Source organism: Babylonia areolata, chromosome 25, assembly GCF_041734735.1.
Source record: "Babylonia areolata isolate BAREFJ2019XMU chromosome 25, ASM4173473v1, whole genome shotgun sequence".
Lineage (NCBI taxonomy): Eukaryota > Metazoa > Mollusca > Gastropoda > Neogastropoda > Buccinidae > Babylonia > Babylonia areolata.
Genome location: NC_134900.1, coordinates 11,397,540 through 11,423,462, shown reverse-complemented (window position 1 = coordinate 11,423,462; position 25,923 = coordinate 11,397,540). Strand labels below are relative to the sequence as shown.

The window sequence follows — 25,923 nt, the reverse complement described above, 5'->3', positions numbered from 1 at the left end:
TTGTTTGTTTTCTTTATTGTTGTGTGTTGACATGATGAAATGAATGTTGTGATGCATGTTTTCCTAGGTAACCCCAAAGGAGGTTAGTATTTGTGTTGGTTGGCAAAGGGCTGGGTGAAAATACATGTACTTTTCATGAGGTTTTGGGACGGGCACTGAGAACAGTTTTGGTGGATCGACATGTCTGTTGGAGACAACATTATTGCACGGAAATGTCATCTTTGGGCTGTGGAAAAAATATTGAAATAAAAACACACTCTCACAAGTCCAGGGCAGATGTAGTTGAAGAGCTTTTGAAATTAACATTTTGTTTTCGCTGCCTTGCATGGTGAAAGTTGCCTGCTGTTGTGAGTGTCTACAGATTTATTTATTTCTTTTTCAGGTTCTTACTGTATGTGAACTTTTATCTGAATAATAAAAAAAAAAGTGTTTTAACTACGCATACGTCAGTGTAGACTCTGGCAGGGGTCTGATTCCTGTATCTGATTTTTTTTTAAAAAAGTGTTTTTTCTTTACAAAATTCTGACAATATAGTGTGCGCATACTGGTAATGTTCAGACAGATGCTTTGAATGTCACAGTTGAATTTTAAGAAGGGTAATATCCATCTCTTCTGGTGTGCTAAAATGAAAGAGTAGACTCACTCAAGCAGCTCGTCTGATTTATAGTGTCTTCTGTGGAAATTAGTATGTATAATTGTTAAGATTGGTTTAGGTCTTTCTGTTGATCATTCCCTTTCCTTTGTCTCCTTGAGTATTTTACATGAATATTGCTTGGACAGAAAGCAGTGTAACTGGAATATATGATAAGATGCGTGCATATGTGGAGATCAGATTAGAAATATTCCTTGTCAGTACAATGTAATGACATGAAAACTTAAAACCTAGTAAAGAATCTTTCGGATCGAATATCTAAAATGAATTAATAATGATGATAATAGTGTAAGTAAATGAAATAATTTCCTTTAATGAAGCATTGCAGTGCCATGGAAAGTTAATTTAACTGGAAGCCATGCTATGATGATGAAGAATGCACAGGACGACACACTGCACACAAGCCTAGATACACACCAACAAGTGCTTTCACAAATGCTTGCCACACATACATACCAAGTTAACTCATGCATACGTATGCAAAGATGCTGTCACAGAAGGTAAGAAGAACACAACAGAATAGCCAAACAGAATGAAGTCTCCATGTCCCTGCGGCTGTGTACAGGTGGAGCCTTTCACATCAGTATTACCAGAGGGTCTGTTCAACATGTCGCGGTTCTTGCTGCACTGCATGGAAGATGGTACTCCGCGGGGCATCTCCAAGGCGTATCCTTTACAGTTTTTTTTTCTTTGCTTTTAAATTTGTTGATAATTGTATAATAAACAGTTTTATTTGCACTTTTGTTACGCATCCATAATGCAAAGCAAGGGAGAAAAAAATTTGGATTTTACATGAATGAAACAAAATTTGTCTAAACTATCTCTTCAAGGATTTATTATTTCAGTATTTTAACAGCCAAAGGGAAAAAAAAGTACATGCATAGAAGCATATCCTTTCCTACTTTTTGGGTGGGAATTCCTTCATGAAGCAATTCACTTTGTACCATGCATTGATTTTCACTCTTCCAGCACTCACATCTCATTTCTGCTATTTTGCAAGAGACCGCCTGAACGTTCTGCGAGTTCTGAGTTCTGTGTGTTGCCAGTGTTAAGTGAACATCCTTGTCACTGTTTCAGAATAGTTTGACCATGTTACATGTTGGAAACTTCAGATTTTATGTCATGATGCAGCAAAACTCTGTGTGTGTGTGTGTGTGTGTGTGTGTGTGTGTAAATGAGTTTGAGTGAATGGCTGTGTTTATTAACAGAACCCTCAGCTTGAACATTGATTGAAATCGATGCTGATAAAGCTCACAGAGACCAAGCTCTGAGCGCTTTACAAACACAGTCATTCGCACAACAGGCTGCCTTGCTTGGGTTGGGCTAGTCTGACAGCTGCCCTTAGGTACTCATCATTAGTTTCCTGTGTCATTCAGACTTCAGTCACACACACACACACACACACACACACACACACACACAGTGACACACACACATACACAGTGACACACAACACGCACAAACAACACATACACACACATGTATATCACAACACTATCCTTAACCCCACACCCCCACACAGCTCCACACTGTACACTCTGGCCAAGCAGAGCAAGAACCTGGGAGCCTACAAGCTGGCGCGCCACGCCTTTGAGCACCTGCAGAGCCTGAGGATCCCCGGCAGGTTCCAGGACGCCGTGGACCTGGGCTCCCTGACCATCCGAGCAAAGCCCTTCCAGGACTCTGAGGTAGGGGGATCAGAAAAATGAGATGGACTTTATTGTTTTAGTACAGTCAGTGTGAAAGGAAGTGAGAGATCAAGTGCAGGAAATCTCAGGGACGTCATCTTTCTCAGACTTTTAAACTCGTTCCCTGGTGCACATGTACCGACAGTTAGAAGAAATAAGACCAGCTTGTTGCGTCACTTATTCCGGCAGTATTCCATTATTTTTTGTGTGTGTGTTGAAGTCTGTTCAGCAAATCAAGGGAACTAACCTCGCCATCAGTCTGAAGTCTTTTACCTATACGGAGTGACTTTCCTTACACTGAAACGGATGTGTTTTTTTTTAGTCACTGACACAAGAAATCATATGCAACAGAGGTTCTGTGTGCCATATATCTTTGTAAACAAACTTTTTTATTTTGTGGATTTTTGTTGTTGTTGTTGTTAGAGAACTTTCAAAGGGGTATAATTAATCATATCTTTCATATGGTCTTGAAAAAAGTAGCACATAATCGTCAGCTTCAGTGTGTTACAGTTGTACAGCTCAGAAACCAATGTGCTAACAAATTGGAAAACATGGAAATATTTTCACACTGGTTGGGGTTTTCTTATCCGGCAACAAATAATGGTAACTGGTTTTGATTTTTTTTTTTTCACTGTGTACAAGCAAGGCCTCAGCTTTCAGACAATGTGTTTGCTACAATGAATGTTTATGTGATCATTTGTTCATTCTATTTCTACAGTGCTTGAGTTAGTGTGAATTAGCGCACTAGCTACAAATGAAATGGGCAGTTTAACTCACTCAGTACGGCCAGTCCTCTCTTCTCCTCTACACAGACCCCTCAGATGTCCAGTGGGTGTCTGAATGACCCAACCTTTAGCTTCCATTGACAGAATTGTGGTATTCTGTGTCAACATTCACGTCTTCAGTATAAGAGCCTTCCGCTTGCAATATTTTGATGATGGTAATTGGGGTGAAACGCTGTTAACGTCGTCTCTTTCGCCGTTCGTATGGAAAGAGTTAAACACACTTGAAATGAACAGAAAGTGCTGACTGCAGGGAAGAAGTAAATGAACTTTGTCAAAGAAACTGGAAGGACACTCTTGTCAGTTAGGAGAGGAACGAGATTATCTTGTGCTGTGTGTTCCAGTCGTTAATCTTAATTTGGGAGTACAGTATCCACTTGTATTCTTTGTCACGGTTTAGAAGTGTGAGTTTGTTTGGAAGTGTTAGCTCAGCAAACATAGGTAGCATATAGAGCATTTATTAGAAGAAAAAAAAGTCCTGTTTTACTCATATTTCACGTTGTTTGATGGAAGTCAGCTCCTATCCAGTTCCGAAAACACAATAGTTTTTAAATTTTGGAATAAAAAAAAGGTAAAGATTTCCCGCATGCTGGCTGGCTCATTTAGCGTGAACACTGTTATTGTTTTGGGCTGCAGGAACTGATGTCCATGTGCTACCGTTGCTCCACCACCAATCCCTTGCTCAGCAAGAACCGCAACTGTTGCGTCAACTGCCGTCAACCTTTTGTCCACTCCTTCGTGAACTTTGGTCAGTGGAAGTTTATTATTTTTACATAGCTTTTTTTGGAATGAAATTTTAGAGTAGATGTTAAAAAAGCCAAGGTTTTCTCATCTCGGGAGGGCATGTGGAAGTCATGACCCACTGCTGACGTTCACTCAAAACTTGAAACTTGCTGAGAGCGGGCCGGGCCAGGACTGCTCGTCTTTTCACTGTTAGCCGCGCGAAATTTGGCCAAGCAGAGCAAACCGATAGGCCTAGTTTGCATCAGTTTGACATGGTAAGTATATGTAACACCAAACATGGAGTATAATACAAACTCCTCCTCTTGATGCTCTGAGGAGGGATTGAGATGCCAGTTGTTTAAAGTGTGGCACCTGCACACTGCTTACAGGACCTTGATTTCATTTTTAATCTGGCTTTCCAGACCACCCTCTCGAACTACAGGGGAAGAATAAACTGTTGATATTTTCAGTCACTTCTTGCTTACTACATTTTGTGTTTAAAATTTTTTTTTATATATACATTATCCTAATAGTTACAAACTTCTGCTTTTTGTTGACAGTGATTGACAATTAATGTTGTTGATTCCATTTCAAACAGGTGCTCTCGACAATGATTAACTTTAAATGTTGTAAATTCCATTTAAAGGAGATGCTCCTGACAGTGATTAACTGTTGTTGATTCCGTTTCAAAGAGATATTCCCGACAGTGCCTGACTGTTATTGTTGTTGATGCTATTTCAAAGAGGCGTTCTCGACAGTGATTTAATTTCAGTTTTGTTGATTCCGTTTCAAAGATGTGCTCTCAACAGTGATTAACTGTTGTTGTTGATTCAGTTTCAAAGAGGTGCTCTCAACAGTGATTAACTGTTGTTGTTGTTGATTCAGTTTCAAAGAGGTGTTCCCGACAGTGACCGACTGTAATTGTTGTTGATTCCGTTTTAAAAAGGTGCTTCCGATAGTTATTAACTTTCTTTCTTGTTGATTCCGTTTCAAAGAGGTGCTCCTGACAGCAGTTAACTGTTAATGTTGTTGATTCCGTTTGAAAGAGGTGCTTCCGATAGTTATTAACTTTCTTTGTTGTTGATTCCGTTTCAAATAGGTGCTCCTGTCAGCGATTTAACTTTTAATGTTGTTTATTCTGTTTCAAAGAGGTGCCTTCCGATAGTTATTAACTTTCATTGTTGTTGAATCTGTTTCGAAGAGGTGCTCCTGACAGTGATCAACTGTTGTTGTTGTTGATTCCATTTGAAAGAGGTGCTCCTAACAGCAATTAACTGTTGTTGTTGATTCTGTTTTCTTCTTCTTCTTCCTCGTTTGCCTCCCATTAGATAAGCAGCCCGGTGTCCTCGATGAAGGCTGCTGTCCGTCGCGGCTCTTCCCGGGTGCCGTACAGTTTGGCTTCCACTGCTGTCGGTGTTGGCCAGTACTTCCTCCTGGATGCTGCATGCGTCGTACAGTTTTGAAGGATGTGGTCAGTTGTCATTGGTCCCTCAACCACAAGGGCACTCTCCACTCTGTCCAATGCCAAATTTTGTGTGCATGTGGTGGAGGTGCTACTGACAGTGAATTAATTGTATTGTTGTTGATTCTGTTTCAAAGAGGTGCTATGGACAGCGATTAACTGTTATTGTTGTTGATTCTGTTTCAAAGAGGTGCTACGGACAGCGATTAACTGTTATTGTTGTTGATTCTGTTTCAAAGAGGTGCTACGGACAGCGATAACTGTTATTGTTGTTGATTCTGTTTCAAAGAGGTGCTATTGACAGCGATAACTGTTGTTGTTGATTCTGTTTCAGAGAGATGCTATTGACAGCGATAACTGTTATTGTTGTTGATTCTGTTTCAAACAGGTGCTATTGACAGCGATAACTGTTATTGTTGTTGATTCTGTTTCAAAGAGGTGCTATTGACAGCGATAACTGTTGTTGTTGATTCTGTTTCAAAGAGGTGCTATTGACAGCGATAACTGTTATTGTTGTTGATTCTGTTTCAAAGAGGTGCTATTGACAGCGATAACTGTTATTGTTGTTGATTCTGTTTCAAAGAGGTGCTATTGACAGCGATAACTGTTGTTGTTGTTGATTCTGTTTCAAAGAGGTGCTACGGACAGCGATAACTGTTATTGTTGTTGATTCTGTTTCAAAGAGGTGCTACGGACAGCGATTAACTGTTGTTGATTCCGTTTCAAAGAGGTGCTATGGACAGCGATTAAGTGTTGTTGATTCCGTTTCAAAGAGGTGCTGTTGACAGCGATAACTGTTATTGTTGTTGATTCTGTTTCAAAGAGGTGCTCTTGACAGCGATAACTGTTATTGTTGTTGATTCTGTTTCAAAGAGGTGCTATTGACAGCAATTAACTGTAATTGTTGTTGTTTACATTTCAAAGAGGTGCTACGGACAGCGATTAACTGTTGTTGATTCTGTTTCAAAGAGGTGCTACAGACAGTGATTAACTGTTGTTGATTCTGTTTCAAAGAGGTGCTACGGACAGCGATTAACTGTTGTTGATTCCGTTTCAAAGAGGTGCTACGGACAGCGATTAACTGTTGTTGATTCCGTTTCAAGGAGGTGCTACAGACAGCAATTAACTGTTGTTGTTGTTGATTCTGTTTCAAAGAGGTGCTACGGACAGCGATTAACTGTTGTTGATTCCGTTTCAAAGAGGTGCTACGGACAGCGATTAACTGTTATTGTTGTTGATTCCCTTTCAAGGTGTTACTGACAGCGAGTAACTGTTGTTGATTCCATTTCAAAGAGGTGCTATGGACAGCGATTAACTGTTATTGCTGTTGATTCTGTTTCAAAGAGGTGCTACGGACAGCAATTAACTGTAATTGTTGTTGATTCCCTTTCAAAGAGGTGCTACAGACAGCGATTAACTGTTATTGTTGTTGATTCCCTTTCAAAGAGGTGCTACGGACAGCAATTAACTGTTATTGTTGTTGATTCCATTTCAAAGAGGTGCTGCCTCTGGTGGAGTTTTTCCTGGAGGAAGGGATGACGGACGAGGAAGCCGTGCACATCCTGGACATGTCCGTCCCCAAGAAAAAGAAGGAGAGGAGTTGGAAGGAAAACCGCATGTCCAGTATCCTTGAGGAACGAAACACGATTGTCTTCATCTGTCTTGTTAGGTGGTGGTGGTGTTATTGCCGTAATGATGCTGTGTGTTGTTATTACTACACTGCATTACTATCTTCATTTGTCTTGAGTGTTGCTCTTGTCATAATTAGAACCCTACTGCTGTTATTTATTATTTCTACACTATATGATTCTTTTCATTTGTCAGAAGTGCTGTTGTCATTACCACACTACTACTGTTTGTTATTATTACTACACAACGTGATTACCTCCATTTGTCTTTTAAAAAAAAGTGCTGTAGTTATTACCACATTACTGTTGTTTGTTATCATTACTACACTACTGCCAGTAGGATTATTCTTATCACTTATATTCTTTTTTGTCAGCTCAGTGGTATTCTATTCCAAGGTTTAGCAGGATTAATATTGTCATTAATATTGGTATTGTCCCTTTTGTATAGTATTGTATATACCATTAGTTTACTAGATATGAAGCATTTAAGGATTAGTGTGATTTCGTTCCTGTTTGTGGTCTGAGATTTAATTCATGTTTGTAATTTAATTATGTTTGTGATATGACATTATTGTTTGTGGTGTGTGGTTTATTCTTGTGGTTAGTATTAGGTGTGTGTGTGATTTAATGCACATCTGCAGTGTGTGATCTGGGGAGCTTTTGTTCACGTTTTTAGATGATTTTTTTTTTTTTAAACCGCTTTTAACTATAAAACGCAACCATAGTCTGTTAGTGCACTGACATGAATAGAAATGGAAAAGAGAAAGGCAAAGGGTCTCCTTAACAGCGCTCAGACATGCAGTCACTGCAGCTGGGGCAGGAAGATGAGGAGGAGGTGGAGGACCCTTTCACAGCCAGGCTGAAGAACCTGGGGGTAAGTTATGAACGTACGGTAGTCAGTTGTGTCAGACTATGACCACCGTAACAGCAGAAGAGGCAGCTGCTGTCCTGACTGTCTGGGCTGTAGTGGAGAGTGTCTTGCCCAAGTTACATCCCCACTGTCTTGGGTAAGAGGGCCATATTACAATCCGTGTTGGGATGGTTCCCAAAGTGAGGTATATAGTGGATTTTTTTTCTTCTTCCTCATTCGCCTCCCATTAGATGAGCAGCCCGGTGTCCTCGATGAAGGCTGCCGTCCGTCGCAGCTCCTCCAGGGCGCCGTACAGTTTGGCTTCCACTGCTGTCGGTGTTGGCCAGTACTTCCTCCTGGATGCTGCATGCGTCCTACAGTCATGAAGGATGTTGTCAGTTGTCATTGGTCCCTCATCAGTATATAGTGGATGAAGTAAGCCAATACATGTGCACAGTGAATCAGTGAATGTATAAGGTAAAAGAGAACAAATAGGGAGCTTGTTATCATACAAAGGGAACATGATGGGAGGTTTGGGTTTATGATTCTGACATTCCTACAGGACATGTTTTATATTCATTACTTTGATCATCTTTGGTATAAAATACAGTGGTCCTATGCTTTTCAAGGAGTCCAAAGGATTGCTTCAGAAAGTCAAGTACACATATACACAATGAAAGGGGTTTCGGTACATTCATGTACTCATAATGACATGGAGAGATCAGGAATATCTCCACCCTTTACCCCACCAGGCACAACTTGAGCTACGGACTCTCAGGACTGATGCACAGAACCCCCTGGTGTTCACACATAGGTCCAAAATCAGTCCACAAAGAAGTGTCTGTGGTCAGCACAGCATGGGCCATGGATCAGGGGGGACCTCTCTCTTTCTCTTTTCCCCCAGCTCTGTGAAGAGTTACTGGGTTCTCGCATGAATCTCTTCACAACATTTCTCAGTCTGTCATCTCGCACGGATCTCTTCACCACATTTCTCAGTCTGTCATCTCGCACGGATCTCTTCACCACATTTCTCAGTCTGTCATCTCGCACGGATCTCTTCACCACATTTCTCACAGTCTGTCATCTCGCACGGATCTCTTCACCACATTTCTCAGTCTGTCATCTCGCACGGATCTCTTCACCACATTTCTCACAGTCTGTCATCTCGCACGGATCTCTTCACCACATTTCTCAGTCTGTCATCTCGCACGGATCTCTTCGCACGGATCTCTTCACCACATTTCTCAGTCTGTCATCTCGCACGGATCTCTTCGCACGGATCTCTTCACCACATTTCTCAGTCTGTCATCTCGCACGGATCTCTTCACCACATTTCTCAGTCTGTCATCTCGCACGGATCTCTTCACCACATTTCTCACAGTCTGTCAAAGCCTTGGGTCTCTGCAAATGGTTCTTCTGTCCGTTCTGCAATGTTGTCAGTCCATAGTTGTTTTTTTCTGTCTTCCCCTCAGTCTCCCTCCCTCAGAATTTCCTTGGAGGATCGTTTCAGTAAAGCTGCTGGATCTTGTTACATGGCTATACCAGCCAAACTTTCCTAACCGATGTCAGCAGACCTTCAGATCTGATGGACTGCTTGATGGCATAGCGCACTTGCTCATTGGTGATGTGGTCGGTATATCTGATGTATAGTATCTTGCGGACAACACCTGAAATAAAGACGGCTTTGCTGATTGTTCAGTATCTTGCGGACAACACCTGAAATAAAGACAGCTTTGCTGATTGTTCAGTATCTTGTGGACAACACCTGAAATAAAGACGGCTTTGCTGATTGTTCAGTATCTTGTGGACAACACCTGAAATAAAGACGGCTTTGCTGATTGTTCAGTATCTTGTGGACAACACCTGAAATAAAGACGGCTTTGCTGATTGTTCAGTATCTTGTGGACAACACCTGAAATAAAGACGGCTTTGCTGATTGTTCAGTATCTTGTGGACAACACCTGAAATAAAGACGGCTTTGCTGATTGTTCAGTATCTTGTGGACAACACCTGAAATAAAGATAGCTTTGCTGATTGTTCAGTATCTTGTGGACAACACCTGAAATAAAGACGGCTTTGCTGATTGTTCAGTATCTTGTGGACAACACCTGAAATAAAGACGGCTTTGCTGATTGTTCAGTATCTTGTGGACAACACCTGAAATAAAGACGGCTTTGCTGATTGTTCAGTATCTTGCAACAACACCTGAAATAAGGACGGCTTTGCTGATTGTTCAGTATCTTGTGACAACACCTGAAATAAAGACGGCTTTGCTGATTGTTCAGTATCTTGTGGACAACACCTGAAATAAAGACGGCTTTGCTGATTGTTCAGTATCTTGTGGACAACACCTGAAATAAAGACGGCTTTGCTGATTGTTCAGTATCTTGTGGACAACACCTGAAATAAAGACGGCTTTGCTGATTGTTCAGTATCTTGTGGACAACACCTGAAATAAAGACGGCTTTGCTAATTGTTCAGTATCTTGCAACAACACCTGAAATAAGGACGGCTTTGCTGATTGTTCAGTATCTTGTGACAACACCTGAAATAAAGACGGCTTTGCTGATTGTTCAGTATCTTGTGGACAACACCTGAAATAAAGACGGCTTTGCTGATTGTTCAGTATCTTGTGGACAACACCTGAAATAAAGACGGCTTTGCTGATTGTTCAGTATCTTGTGGACAACACCTGAAATAAAGACGGCTTTGCTGATTGTTCAGTATCTTGTGGACAACACCTGAAATAAAGACGGCTTTGCTGATTGTTCAGTATCTTGTGGACAACACCTGAAATAAAGACGGCTTTGCTGATTGTTCAGTATCTCGCGACAACACCTGAAATAAAGACGGCTTTGCTGATTGTTCAGTATCTTGCGACAACACCTGAAATAAAGATAGCTTTGCTGATAGTTCAGTATCTTGCGACAACACCTGAAATAAAGATAGCTTTGCTGATTGTTCAGTATCTTGCGACAACACCTGAAATAAAGACGGCTTTGCTGATTGTTCAGTATCTTGTGGACAACACCTGAAATAAAGACGGCTTTGCTGATTGTTCAGTATCTTGTGGACAACACCTGAAATAAAGACGGCTTTGCTGATTGTTCAGTATCTTGTGGACAACACCTGAAATAAAGACGGCTTTGCTGATTGTTCAGTATCTTGTGGACAACACCTGAAATATAGACGGCTTTGCTGATTGTTCAGTATCTTGTGGACAACACCTGAAATAAAGATGGCTTTGCTGATTGTTCAGTATCGTGTGGACAACACCTGAAATAAAGACGGCTTTGCTGATTGTTCAGTATCTTGCGACAACACCTGAAATATAGACGGCTTTGCTGATTGTTCAGTATCTTGTGGACAACACCTGAAATAAAGACGGCTTTGCTGATTGTTCAGTATCTTGTGGACAACACCTGAAATAAAGACGGCTTTGCTGATAGTTCAGTATCTTGCGACAACACCTGAAATAAAGACGGCTTTGCTGATTGTTCAGTATCTTGTGGACAACACCTGAAATAAAGACGGCTTTGCTGATTGTTCAGTATCTTGTGGACAACACCTGAAATAAAGACGGCTTTGCTGATTGTTCAGTATCTTGCAACAACACCTGAAATAAAGATAGCTTTGCTGGTTGTTCAGTATCTTGTGGACAACACCTGAAATAAAGACGGCTTTGCTGATTGTTCAGTATCTTGTGGACAACACCTGAAATAAAGACGGCTTTGCTGATTGTTCAGTATCTTGTGGACAACACCTGAAATAAAGACGGCTTTGCTGATTGTTCAGTATCTTGTGGACAACACCTGAAATAAAGACGGCTTTGCTGATTGTTCAGTATCTTGCAACAACACCTGAAATAAAGACGGCTTTGCTGATTGTTCAGTATCTTGTGGACAACACCTGAAATAAAGACGGCTTTGCTGATTGTTCAGTATCTTGTGGACAACACCTGAAATAAAGACGGCTTTGCTGATTGTTCAGTATGTTGTGGACAACACCTGAAATAAAGACGGCTTTGCTGATTGTTCAGTATGTTGTGGACAACACCTGAAATAAAGACGGCTTTGCTGATTGTTCAGTATCTTGTGGACAACACCTGAAATAAAGACGGCTTTGCTGATTGTTCAGTATCTTGTGGACAACACCTGAAATATAGACGGCTTTGCTGATTGTTCAGTATCTTGTGGACAACACCTGAAATAAAGATGGCTTTGCTGATTGTTCAGTATCTTGTGGACAACACCTGAAATAAAGACGGCTTTGCTGATTGTTCAGTATCTTGCGACAACACCTGAAATATAGACGGCTTTGCTGATTGTTCAGTATCTTGTGGACAACACCTGAAATAAAGACGGCTTTGCTGATTGTTCAGTATCTTGTGGACAACACCTGAAATAAAGACGGCTTTGCTGATAGTTCAGTATCTTGCGACAACACCTGAAATAAAGACGGCTTTGCTGATTGTTCAGTATCTTGTGGACAACACCTGAAATAAAGACGGCTTTGCTGATTGTTCAGTATCTTGTGGACAACACCTGAAATAAAGACGGCTTTGCTGATTGTTCAGTATCTTGCAACAACACCTGAAATAAAGATAGCTTTGCTGGTTGTTCAGTATCTTGTGGACAACACCTGAAATAAAGACGGCTTTGCTGTTTGTTCAGTATCTTGTGGACAACACCTGAAATAAAGACGGCTTTGCTGATTGTTCAGTATCTTGTGGACAACACCTGAAATAAAGACGGCTTTGCTGATTGTTCAGTATCTTGTGGACAACACCTGAAATAAAGACGGCTTTGCTGATTGTTCAGTATCTTGCGGACAACACCTGAAATAAAGACAGCTTTGCTGATTGTTCAGTATCTTGTGACAACACCTGAAATAAAGACGGCTTTGCTGATTGTTCAGTATCTTGTGGACAACACCTGAAATAAAGACGGCTTTGCTGATTGTTCAGTATCTTGTGGACAACACCTGAAATAAAGACGGCTTTGCTGATTGTTCAGTATCTTGTGACAACACCTGAAATAAAGACGGCTTTGCTGATTGTTCAGTATCTTGTGGACAACACCTGAAATAAAGACGGCTTTGCTGATTGTTCAGTATCTTGTGGACAACACCTGAAATAAAGACGGCTTTGCTGATTGTTCAGTATCTTGTGACAACACCTGAAATAAAGACGGCTTTGCTGATTGTTCAGTATTTTGCGACAACAACTGAAATAAGGACAGCTTTGCTGATTGTTCAGTATCTTTCAACAACACCTGAAATAAAGACGGCTTTGCTGATTGTTCAGTATCTTGTGACAACACCTGAAATAAAGACGGCTTTGCTGATTGTTCAGTATCTCGCAACAACACCTGAAATAAAGACGGCTTTGCTGCAGGAATCGGACGAGTTCCAGCCAGTGGTGGTGAACAAGCCAGTGCTGCAGAGCATGTCCAGGTCGGAGGTGTTTGTCCTCAAGTGGCCCAAGCCCATGCGCTACCGCTTCTTCAAGACGCTGCTGCCCGATGTGTCCATCACCAGCTGTCCGTCCTGCAGGAAGGTGGGAGGGACTGTGTAGCTTGTGCCAAATGTTGTTTGTTGTGCTGCATGTTGTTCGTGTGTTGTCTGCGAGTTGTTTGTGTCTGTCACTTTGTGATTTTTTTGTTTTGTTTTGTTAATTTCCTTGTTCGTTTAAAAAAGAGATATGTACTGACTTATTTATATGTTTTTTTTTCTTTTTCTTTTCAGTACTTCTTTTTTGTGAGTTTCTCGTTGAAACTTAGTTCTATTTCTTTTATTTCCTTTGGATCCCACGTTTACATGGGAAAGTATTTTGTGAAATATGTACGTTTGTTTCTCTTTGGATAGTAAAAGAAATTAACTTTGTGCACACTCAGTATACAGTGGTCATTATATGTTTTGTGAGATGTGTAAATTTCCGTTTGGAAAATTAATGTAAAAAATTGAGCTTTGATCACACTCAGTTTGCAGTAGTCATGATTATGTTATCACGGGAACTAGTTTTTTTATTTGCCCTGATGACTTTTTTTGTTTTATGGTACTATTTTCCTTTCCTGTGCAGTTGTTCCACACGGATGACTTTGAACAACAGTACCTCCAGCGTGGCCACTGTCCCTTCTGCAGAGGTGTGTTGGAGGAGTGAACGGGGGACGTAACTATGATGAAACTGGCCTACACTCCGGCCTCCTCCACTGCAGATATTGCAACTCGATTCCCCCCCCCCCCCCCCCCCCATTTGGCTTTCTGGTGATTTTGTCGTTTACCTGGGTGACTGGTCTGCAGTGTTCGGCGGCAGTGACAGCATGGACATTTTGAAATCTGTCTGGAATTTGGTCACATGTTCAGTGTTTTGTTTGTGTGTGTTTATTTGTACATGTTGTGTGCATGTGTACATGGATTGCTCCGTTTGTGTTGTCTAATTTTTCTTTTTGGTTGTATGTAAGACTTGTGATGGAATTGAAACTAAAGACAAGTTGTGGAAACAGAACAAAGAGTGTGATATTACTGAGTGTTAACTGCAAGGGGTGTGTGTCCATGGGGATAACAGGGTTTTCTAAATCAAAGACATTGATTTTGTTATTTTTTGTATCATAAGAAGAAATGGGACAGACACTTGGAAAGTAAAATCACCTGTTAATTTGAGACATTTTGTTTTCAATTGGTTGTGATGAGAATACATTCTGTGTATTTGTGCTTTCTATATATATGGGTTGGTTGCGTTATATGTGGTTGTGTCACATCTGTGAGTTTCTATTTGTTAATTTGTGTGTATGTGGTCAACTTTAACACTGATAGTGTCTCAGCAACTTAAAGTGCTTGAAAATCAACATTCCACAGACTGCCGTGACACAGGGCAAAATACATTTGTGTGGCCATTTTCAGTGCTATGTAAAGCATGAGTGGAAGCAAGTGGTGTGTATGAGAAGAAAGATCAACATGCCATGCACGGATGTTCAGTGCTGGCACTTTAGTTGGCCCAGCGAAAGTTCATGAACCCAGGAAGTAGGGCATGGATATAAATAAACGTGGCTGACAAACAGGCCGTGCCAGCGGCACTCGCTGTACGCTTGTTCAGCGGTAAATCTGCTTTGTTTCTTTCGCGCATCATCTTCCCGGATGGATTGGAAATAACGACAAAAGAAGTGGGTTTTTAGAAAGAATGCAAAATGAGCTTTCCATTGACTCCAAACACAATATATTTTCTTACATAGCAATTGTTGCGGCAACGGTTGAAACATACATGGAGAAAGAGAAGAGGTCAAGCAGAAACGTGATCGCAAAAATCGTAAAATTTAAATCCCTCTCTAAGAAAACATACGCTTATTACAATGAAATCGTAAAAATCACCAGAACATTTAGCATGCCTGCATGCAGATCAGCCCACCCTTTTGAGTAGTAGATTTTTTCTTGTCAGCACAACAAGTGTTTAAATGAACACACTGTAGCATGGTGAGTGTGAGCAGCAGGGGCATGGAGAGCAGGGTGAGTGTAATCGCTGCAGGAAATGTGTGGATGCTGTGGAAGCGTGAGAAAAGTGGGGCAGGGGCTGCGGGACCAAGTGAAACAAAGAAGGCAGTGTCCAGGTTTGGCACGCGGGGCCAGAAATACCGCGGTGAAAGCGCCGGCCAATGCAGAGTGTGGTGGGAAAGTCTGGCATTAAAAAAAGTTTGACCCCAGACGCTAGACGCTGCTCGGAAACTAAAGAGGTGGATTTTGTGCTCGGCTGAGCAGCCGTGCATGATAACTAATTGTAAGTTCAGCTGTATAGACTTCAAATAAACCAAACACTGACTGATATCCCAGAGTTACCAGATGTTTGACGAAGACCGTTAACATTCCACTCATGTTGTTGCTTTTTCCATTGTGACCCAGGAGTGTTTTGCTTTCCATTGTTCCATTGTTTATATTTATTTTTTTTTAAAGAATGCATCATCAAGAGGCAGTCATGACAGTAATCTGCATATCAGAACTGTGATAAAATTGTTAAATTACATCCGTCCAGTACCGGGTTAAAAAAAAAAAAATCAAACATACTTGTTTCAAAGCCTTCTTTTTTTAAGTTACCATACATTCCTTCAAAACTCTTTATGTACATTCCAGGTGTGTGTTCCTACAGAATGTGTGGTTGTTCTATGTGTTTATTTCCTGTTTTTTTATGGTGAGTCATGGATATGAAGGTGATGATTACACGCTATTGTTGCAAATAAATTATACAAACTCTAAACCTGTGACTGTTTTGAACACAGAAGAATAAAAAAACCTTTTCCTTCATATTTTGATCTGCTGGTTGTCTGAAAAGAGACGTGTTGTCTTTGGTCTGAAGCTTAGGTTCAAGAGATCTGACTGTAATAAAGAGATATTCATTTTGCAATTTATACCTGTCTTTTTGGCTATGTTGAGCTCTGAACAATATGAATTTTATAAAGATTTTTAAAAAATTTGTTGTTGTTTGTTTGCTCTGTGTATATTGTTATGTGTGTGTATCTGTGTTCTGTCACAAACATAGCTGTGTAATTAGTTGATCATACATGAACAGAGATTTTAAAAATTTAATTGAATGACAAAGGACTCTACATATCTTTAAGCAACACCACTGAAATCTTGCCATGATCTACACGTACAAAAAAAACACACATGCAAACAAACAAACAAAAAAATCAGCAGAAACTGGATACTACAGTTCTGACTTCTACTGTACAATATCTTTTACTCAAGTTTTCAAGTCACACATTTTTGTTCATAAAGGGTAATGGCTCTGCTCAGTCTGAACAAGCCTTTTATCTGTTTGTTACAGAGTTTACATAGTTTTGCAATATTAACAATAGGTCTTCCAACACACACAAAACATTCAGACATACACGCACACCTGCATGTACGTGGCCAACAGAATCAGTGGTCGAGAGGATGACACACAAATTAAACAGCAATGTTTCGTTAACTCCCCCTAAAAATATGGACTTCCTTGAAATGGACAATAATTATGGCAACACTCTTTCTTGCAGTATATTTTTATTACTGGTCCCAGGCACGATTTTCTTCAGCGAAAGGCAAAGTCATCCTGAACAGAAAAGTAATCTGGTCTTTTCTTTTTTTTTTTTTTCTTTCATACCAGTATCGTTCATTTACTCTATTTTTCTTTACTGAAAACTGATCCCTGCTTCTTATTAGCTATATGTGCTCCCCTCCCTCTCACTCACTCACTCACTCTCTGTGAAAATAAATTCTGATCGCAGCTTGGTGCCACCTCTCAGATTTGACCTTGATAACTTTCTCAATATTTGACTCACTTGTGTAAACAAAGTGAGTATGTTTTAACCTGGTGTTCGGTTGTCTGCGTATGTGTGTCCGTGGTAAACTTTAACATTAACATTTTCTCTGCAAATACTTTGTCAGTTGACACCAAATTAGGCATAAAAATAGGAAAAATTCAGTTCTTTCCAGTCATCTTGTTTAAAACAATATTGCACCTCTGGGATGGGCACAAAAAAAGAAAGAAAAAAAAAAGCCTAATTATATGCAAACTGCATTTACTGTTATATTTATATTTTTTGTATTCTCTAAACTTGGCACTTTGATCTGATATTCTTACCCAACAACAAGAGCAGTCATTATTATCATGTTTTGTTCAAACAGGAACTTCTTTTGCTAAGCCTGGAAGTTTTATTTATTTTGCAAACGTTTTGGTGCAGATAGTAAAAAAGGGAAATTACTCTGTAATTAATGCTAGGGGACTTAAACTGATCTTTCTCATCTTAAACATTACATTTTGAAATTATACTCAATACATAAAAAGCTAGGATGTTTTTAAAGTGTATCACAAGTGAGTCTTGAAGGCCTTTCCTCTCTTGTTTAAAACATACTTTTACTGCAGTGAACCTGCACAATCACACTGATTAGCAATACTTACATGCTTTACCATATAAAATTCTCTGTGATTTATTCAACACTGTTGATTTCCATTATTGTACCAAAGTTAAACCAAAAGGGACAATTTGCAACTGGGACAGGTCAGGGGTCAACAGAGCCATTCTGCACCTATCATTGTATCAATATGGAGGACTTCAACTTTTTCGAGTTTTCAACATATGTGTCTAATCAGATGTGTGCAGCTTACATATGTTCAAAGTAACTTAATATGTTTATCACCTAATGGGCTAAAAAATCATTGGAGGTGCTTTGTCATACATGCATAAATCACAAGAACTGCATGACACTTGACATGTAAACTGAACCGAGAAGAATGTCTTGAATGTGTAATTAAGTGCATAAGGTTTTACCTAAATTGGTCAAAAATGAAACTGAATCTGTAGATCAAGGGTAAGACCATCAAAATGCATGTCTGGATCACAGCTTCTGTTCAGCCATATGGGGGAATGAAGGAAGAGGTTTCATGAACACCACTTTTCTTTTGCTTTGTCTTCCAGGAAACATCCAGAAGTCTGTTTCGAGTAAAAAGTTCAGAAAAAATTATTCATGAAAACATTTATGAGAATGAACAAACAGTAAACAGAACACAAAAACCAGAAAACCTTCTTCTGAGTTTGTGGGCTGCAACTCCCACGTTCACTCGTATGTACACGAGTGGGCTTTTACGTGCATGACTGTTTTTACCCCGCCATGTAGGCGGCCATACTCCGTTTTTGGGGGTGTGCATGCTGGGTATGTTCTTGTTTCCATAACCCACCTAACGCTGACATGGATTACAGGATCTTTAACGTGCGTATTTGATCTTCTGCTTGCATATACACACGAAGGGGGTTCAGGCACTAGCAGGTCTGCACATATGCTGACCTGGGAGATCGTAAAAATCTCCACCCTTCACCCACCAGGCGCCGTCACCGTGATTCGAACCCGGGCCAGAAAACTTCAACTCCCCTGAACTGACTATTGAACTAAATCAGACTACCCGCACAGACAAGGAGAGAGCTCACCAATTTTCAGACATACAGCCGGATGCAAGATCATGCAGATGGTACTTTTTCACTGGGCAGCTGTACAAGTATGACCTCGGCACAGTTTCGGACAAAGAGGTGAGGCTCAAGCACAACCCAGAAAGCTGGTGTTGGAAGAACAGTTAACAACAAAGATAGCAGCCAAGTATACTGTCACTCAGCCAGGAATGACATCTGGTCACAAGCAGCTTGACACTTCCCTGGCTTAGTTGCCTGCATATACTTTTACTGTGCACAAAAAAAAAGAAAAAAAAGGGGGCCTTATAATAATATGTAGTACGTACAGGGTGCAAATTCCCTGTACAACAGAGGCGTTTAGCACCTCACATGAAACAATACATATACTATAGTGCACACCAGCACACATGAGTACATAGAAGAAAAAAATCTATATACACCAAGATATTTGCACAATATTTATAAAATTAATTCCTCTGATCTACAATCAGCATCAGGTGGCTATGGACTATTTTTTTCTTTTACAAAGTGACTGCTTGCAACTATCTGTTGGCGCCTACCAAAATTAAACAAATAACAAAATAAACAACAAAAAACAAAAATAAAAAAGGGAAACATGACATACTGAGTATTTAATTGAAGTCTTTCATTTCAAAAGGCTATGAAAAAAGAAAAAAAAAAAAAGAAGAAAACATTTTTTTCACAAAATGAAATAAAAGCAGCACATCATTAACAGTCCGAAAAAGTTAAAATTCTGAGCGATAGAAACTGAAATCTTCATTAACCCAAATTTATTCAACATGAATTAAACATCAGTCAACAACAACCCTAACAAAAAGCTAAAAGCCACAACAATAATAACAACTTCTTGGTGGCATGACGTGTTCTTTCTCTTGCACTCGAATCACTTTTCAACAAGCTTTCAAAGATTTCAACGTCCCACCGCCTTTTATGGTCATCGAGGCAGCAACTTCAAACCGCACATGAAGGCAGGGGCCCAAACTTCTTTTTTCCACAAGTTTCCAACTTCCAAAGTCCTGTACAGCTGTCTTGATGATGAAGGGGTCTTAGGGTAGCAGACCCCCCTTTCTCATCACTACCCCTGCAGTCCGGATGGTCTCACACATGAAACAGATTCCGCACCTTGTAGGCCTTGGTTGGGTAGTCCAGGAGCCTGGTCCCCCTGGCCCGCAGGATGAGGCAGGGGGTGGTGCGGTTGAAGAAGGGGTCTTTCCGCTCCTTCAGGAAGGCTGAGCCGTGGCGGAGGTACTTCCCAGAGCGGTTCCGCAAGTGGGCCACCAGCCTGCCCCCTTTCTTCACCAGTTTGGTCATCGTGATTTTCATGTGGACGAAGCGACCTGTTGGGCACACGTGAGAGAGAAAACAATAGCTGTTAATGAAGGGTAAAATGATCTTCGACACCATCTGAAACAGAACTGTTTTATACCACATAAATGGTAAATGATCTGTCACCATCCAAAGCAGAGCGGTTTTATACCACATGAATGGTAAAAGAGCTTGCTGTTTTAAACTACATGAAAGGTAAATGATCTTTGTGACTGTCCATAACAGAGCTGGTAAATTATTTACCACATGAATGATAAAAAAAAAAGTGACTATCCAAATCAGCTGTTTCATACCACATAAATGGTAAATGTTTTTTGTCACTTTCCAAAACAGGAGCTGTTTATTACCACATCAATGGTAAATGATCTTTGTCACTATCCAAAACAGAGCTGTTTAATGTCACATGAATGGTAAATGATTTTTGTCACTATCCAAAACAGAGCTGTATAATAAAACATCAATGGTAAACAATCTTTGTAGCCATCCAAAACACAGCTGTTTTAACACCACATGAATGGTAAATTATCTTTGTCACTATCCAAAACAGAGCTGTTTAATGTCACATGAATGGTAAATGATTCCTGTCGCTATCCAAAACAGAGCTGTTTAATGTCACATGAATGGTAAATGATTCCTGTCACTATCCAAAACAGAGCTGTATAATGTCACATGAATGGTAAATGATCTTTGTCACTATCCAAAACAGAGCTGTTTAATGTCACATGAATGGTAAATGATTTTTGTCACTATCCAAAACAGAGCTGTATAATAAAACATCAATGGTAAACAATCTTTGTAGCCATCCAAAACACAGCTGTTTTAACACCACATGAATGGTAAATTATCTTTGTCACTATCCAAAACAGAACTCTGAGCCTGCCCAGGGATTTAACAAACAATTGAATCCTGTTTGCCAATGAGTTTTCACAAAAATGGGTTAGTAAAAAAAAAAAAAAGAAGAAGAAATAAAAGTTTTGTATTAATTTCTTAACTGAAACAGGTTATGTATATATTTTCTGAAATGAAAATGAATGTGCGTGAGTGTGTGTGTGCGTGCGCATGTATCTGAGGAGTAAGATCAGACAGATTTGTGTGAGGTTTCAGAAATGTTACACCATCACTTCCACCTATGATATCTGTTAGTGTGTGTATGTGTGTGCATGTGTGTGTGTGTGTGTGTGTGTGTGTGTGTGTGTGTGTGTGAGGAGAAAGACCAGACACATTTATGTGGGGTTTCAGAAATGTTACACTATCACTTCCACAAATGATATCTTTCCATATAATAACCCAAGAAAAACATCCTCTTTCCATCCCTATTTAACAGATTCAACCATTGCTCAATGAACACTAACACATCTCTCTACACTTTCACAAATACACACACACACACATAATAACCTCGCCTGATATCACCAAACAGAAACATCCCACAAAGAAAAAAAAAGAGAGAGAGAGAGAAAAAAAAACAAAAAAAAACACAACGACCAATCCAAAACATCTCACCCAACAGGCCATCAGCCGACTTGGAGAGGAGCTGCTCGTTCTCAACCTCCACGTCCAAGAAATCGACCCCCAGGAGGTTGTCAGAGGGGTGCACTTTCTTCTTCACGTCCACCTCCAGCCCCGAATCCAGCACGAAGCGCAGCACGCCGGTGTCCGTCATCACCACCCACACTCCTGGAAGACGGACCGAGCGGGAGATGTTCCAGTAGAACTCATTGCCGTCGATGCGGATGCCCTCACGCGTGATCTCCCCGATGATGTCGTTCAAAATGATGGCCACTTTGAAAATGTAGACTCGGTAGATCGACCCGTGTTTGAACGGGTGGTCTCTTGGTCGATGCCCTTCACCCAGTTCGACGTTGACAGCTAAACCTGTCAGCAGAAAGTTTGGGTTACACCTTTAGTGTACATGCGTGGACATGCGTGTGTGTGTGTGTGCGTGTGCGTGTGCACACTTGTGTATGTGCTCGCTAAACATATGTGTCAAAGCTTGCATGCATGTTAGTAATACAACAAACTAAATTGATGAGCTTAATGAAACTGTCATTTTCCATCCCAAACATTCATAATGACAACATCATTCTTCTTCATCACCATTGTCATCCTCTTAATGTTTCTATTCTTAGTTTCTTCAAATTTAAAGATACAGCTAAAAAAAACTGGGAAGTGTTCACTGATGTAAAAATCCCAACAGAAACAGTCATCCATTAAATAGGTATTTTCATCTGTATCAGAGATAGCTCTGTTCAAATATGTACAATAGAAAAAAAAAAAGTTTTTGCATAAATATCATCATTTGCATAAAGTTTTACCGTTTGAACAAAGAACTAACAAATACCATCTGCAAAAGAGGTATGTCTTCCCGGCTGATTATTATAATCGAGGAAATCTGCGGTCATGTTAAAAGTTCTAATGAGTGAAACATCCAGGTGTTGCACTTTCAATGTCAGGATCCAGGTTTGATCCCAATATCAGTGCCTAGTGGGCAGAGAGTGTAAATCATTTTCTTTCCTCCAGTGTTCTTTGTCAACAAGTTTCAAGTTTTGATTATCCTTTCACTTCTATTGGAGTATGGAGGACAACAACAAAATAATGAAAATGTGCAGACCTGCTTGTGCCTTAAACCCCTTCATACTGATGATCAAATACCCATGCTAAAGACCCCTTAGTGTCAGTGTTTAGTGGGTTATGGTCGCAGGAACACATTCAGCATGCAAATTCTGAATACAAAGAGGGGCTGTATTAAGAGCAGGGGGAAAATGCCATCCACTTGAACGCCTACTCGTATATGCATGTGAACTTGGGAGCAGCAACCCACACACAGAAACATAAGAATACTAAACCTCTGTGGCTGTAAGTGCTTGTAAATTTGTGTATGTGCAAGCAATGCACAGGTGTAAAAGACTAGGAGGAGGAATTTTGTTTAATGTCCCGTCACACATATCGGTGATTGAAGACATTTTGTTAAAGTATTTATGAATACATTTGAGTATTATCCGTTAGAAGGGGTGGGAGATGTGAATGAATGGAGGGTTGGGGAAAACTGGGCAAATGAGGGTGAAATGTGGGTGAAATCTGAAAAAACAAATTTTAAAAATCTAAATACAATTACAGGAAATTACTTAAAGGACTTCGTAAAAGAGAAGTCGTTAAACTGACAAGCGAAACAACTGATAATGAATGCAAAAAGTCAAAAAGTAAAAGACTAGCATTTATACCAAAATACAATAAAGCATATGAAGTATCTTCTGTAAAGGAATAAGTTTTAAGATTTGCATATTTATCAAAACATAGCAAGGCAGAAGTAGTATCTCTTGTAAAAGGAGGGCTATCTTTGGAAACAAAGAGGGACAATACCTATTTGAGGATCCCTCAGAACTTGGAAGGCCTCCCCTGTGTGTCCATCCACGTCAAAACACAGGGGGTACGGCAAGGTGCTTAACTCCATCATGAAGTGAGGGTCGCCTCCTCCTGTTATCAAGTCAGGCGATTCGTGTCAAACACCCCTTCAAAATGCTGCCGCTGGCTGGGTTAAGGTTTGACCACGTCATCCTCATTCATCAATACTGTCACATCTTGACTACCACTTTGCTTGACATAACAATAACCCTACCCTCCTATTATTGTTGGTTTAAACATTTTAATTCAAGAAACCAGACAAAATACGGCGTTAATATACAAAGTCTTGAAAGAAAAAACACGAGCAACAACAACCGTGAGCTAAGGTGAAATGCTCTGTCATGTGACATTATCAACAAATGCAATGGAGAAACACACACACAATAATGGATATGTAAAACAAGTTTATTGTTCATCTTTTTTTCTTTCTTTTTTTTTATTTTTATATATTATTGCACTTGAATAGTCTTGAACACATGTCAGCACACATGCACAACTTGCACTTACCTCCTCCTCTACTGCCACCACCACCGCCACCTCCACCACCTCCACCTCGCCGTCTATAACTAGTACGTCGCCTGCTGCCGCGGGCAGACACATCACTGTCATCCTGCAGCTCACTGTCGTCTTCTTCAAGATCCCCCACCCCATCCTCCTCTGGCTTCGTCACCACCATGGACGTCACTGGGGTAACAAAACCGTACTGCACAAAAACACAATGTATTGCTTTGCATTGTGCTGTATTACATTGTATTGTATCACATGCTATCATAACTCTTTTGTCACAACAGACTGTGTGAAATTTAGGCTGCTCTCCCAATAGGGAGAGCACACTGGTTTAGTGCAACACCATACTTTTTTTACTTCTTTTTTCTGCCTGCAATTTTTTTCCCTGTCACAGAGGATTTTACTACATAATTTTTCTTGCCATGGGTTTTTTTACATGCACAAAGTGCATCCTAAACATAGAACCTCCGCTTATGATCTTACATCCAGATTACCACAAAAGTTCCAGCGGAGGGAAAGAAAATCCTTCTGTCAGATTTGATCCCATTTGCTCAGATTCTCTTGCATGCCAGGCAGATGCATTATCACTAGGCCACCACGCCACTAAAGGTAAAGCAATCTGCCGTCATTCCATTCCCTTGCATTGGTGGTAAGTCTGAGGTACAGGTAGGTCTGGCTAACAGCATAAGACACTTGATATGCATACTGAAAGAAGTAGTACCAAATTTACTTACCATGGCCGCTACAGTCCCAAAACTTTTGATTACGACCTTGATGGCTTGTCTTGGCAGTTTAAACAAAGGCTCCAACAACCATGAGTCAACATCTTTATTGGCAGCCCAGATTGTGTGTGCATTGGGAGGGGGTGGGGAGGGGTGTGAGGATGTGAGGTGGAAGATGCATGTTTTGTGAGTTATATTACACTACTTAAAAACACTATTTTTAGTGAGTTTGTACCTGGAGGTTTTGTGTGTGTGTCTGTGCATTTTTGTTTTTAAACACTACTGTACCTTAATCATGCCACATGTATTGTAAATGGTGTGTTGAACTGCAGGGCAAGAGCTATATAAATGCACATTAAAAACAAATTCTAAGAACACTGGTATTGAAAAAACAGCATGCCAGTTCGTGCTTCAAGCTACAGAGAAAGTGCTAATTAAACGCATATCACTGTTTTCTGAAAAACTGTTTCCAAGAGCGTCTGTAGTCGGAACACATCATGGCGATAAAACCTTTTTAACTATATGCATTATCTTCAATAGCTTGGAAGAAAGGACTGAACAAAGATTACAAACATTATTTTCCCTTTTTTGGGGTACATATTCTCAGCACAGAGTGTAGCAGTGAAAGGAAATTTTCTATCTAAAATTACGTTTAAATAACATACTTACCATGACCCAACTAGTGCAGACTCCGGCAGGGGTCTGACATTCCTGCCTGTGCAAACTACTATCCGCCTATGTGGTGAAAACGAAACTAACTACGGCTGATAACCTCCCGGAAGTAGGTAACCCGCTGGCTAGCGCCCTCTTTTGACGGCAATATGCCATCACCAGTGCAGCGAGCAGGGAGAACAGGAAGCGGGGAGGACGGGAGGGTCTTAAATTTGGGTCACGGTAAGTATGTTATTTAAACGTAATTTTAGATAGAAAATTTCCTTTTAATTACACATACTTAACCGTGACCCAACTAGCGCAGAATAGCATGACAAGGTGGAGGGCTCGCCTGTTCTACTGTCTGTGTGCTTCGATGGCCTGTTGTGCAACTACCACAGAAGCGATGCCTCTTGAGCCATCATCCCGCAGGCATGCGACATCTCTCTGGTAGAAGTCGATGAAGGTGGCAGGGTTTTTCCAGCAGGCAGCATCCATGATGTCTTGCAGCTGTGTTGAGTGGGCTAAGGCAAGAGAAGAGAACCATGTTCCGACTTCATGTGCTCTGGCTGAGGAGGCAT

At 40.4% G+C, this 25,923-nt stretch overlaps 2 protein-coding genes across 2 annotated transcripts in view; one reads left to right on the top strand and one right to left on the bottom strand.

Moving 5' to 3' along the window:
* Window positions 1–16,658, top strand: part of LOC143299636 (intraflagellar transport protein 122 homolog) — a 40,513-nt gene extending 23,855 nt beyond the window's left edge. Inside the window, exons 22-28 of the mRNA XM_076612936.1 lie at window positions 1,218–1,318; window positions 2,175–2,340; window positions 3,759–3,870; window positions 6,805–6,930; window positions 7,730–7,809; window positions 13,181–13,342; window positions 13,865–16,658. Coding sequence (XP_076469051.1) covers window positions 1,218–1,318; window positions 2,175–2,340; window positions 3,759–3,870; window positions 6,805–6,930; window positions 7,730–7,809; window positions 13,181–13,342; window positions 13,865–13,945 — 828 coding nt within the window. The 3' untranslated portion in view covers window positions 13,946–16,658. The remainder of the gene's footprint in view (window positions 1–1,217; window positions 1,319–2,174; window positions 2,341–3,758; window positions 3,871–6,804; window positions 6,931–7,729; window positions 7,810–13,180; window positions 13,343–13,864) is intronic.
* The window catches only part of LOC143299637 (inter-alpha-trypsin inhibitor heavy chain H3-like), a 45,052-nt gene continuing 35,467 nt past the window's right edge, over window positions 16,339–25,923 (bottom strand). The window contains exons 10-13 of the mRNA XM_076612937.1: window positions 23,970–24,165; window positions 23,421–23,534; window positions 21,564–21,935; window positions 16,339–20,071 (exon numbers count right to left, since the gene is read on the bottom strand). Of these exons, the coding sequence (XP_076469052.1) occupies window positions 19,833–20,071; window positions 21,564–21,935; window positions 23,421–23,534; window positions 23,970–24,165 (921 nt within the window). The 3' untranslated portion in view covers window positions 16,339–19,832. The remainder of the gene's footprint in view (window positions 20,072–21,563; window positions 21,936–23,420; window positions 23,535–23,969; window positions 24,166–25,923) is intronic.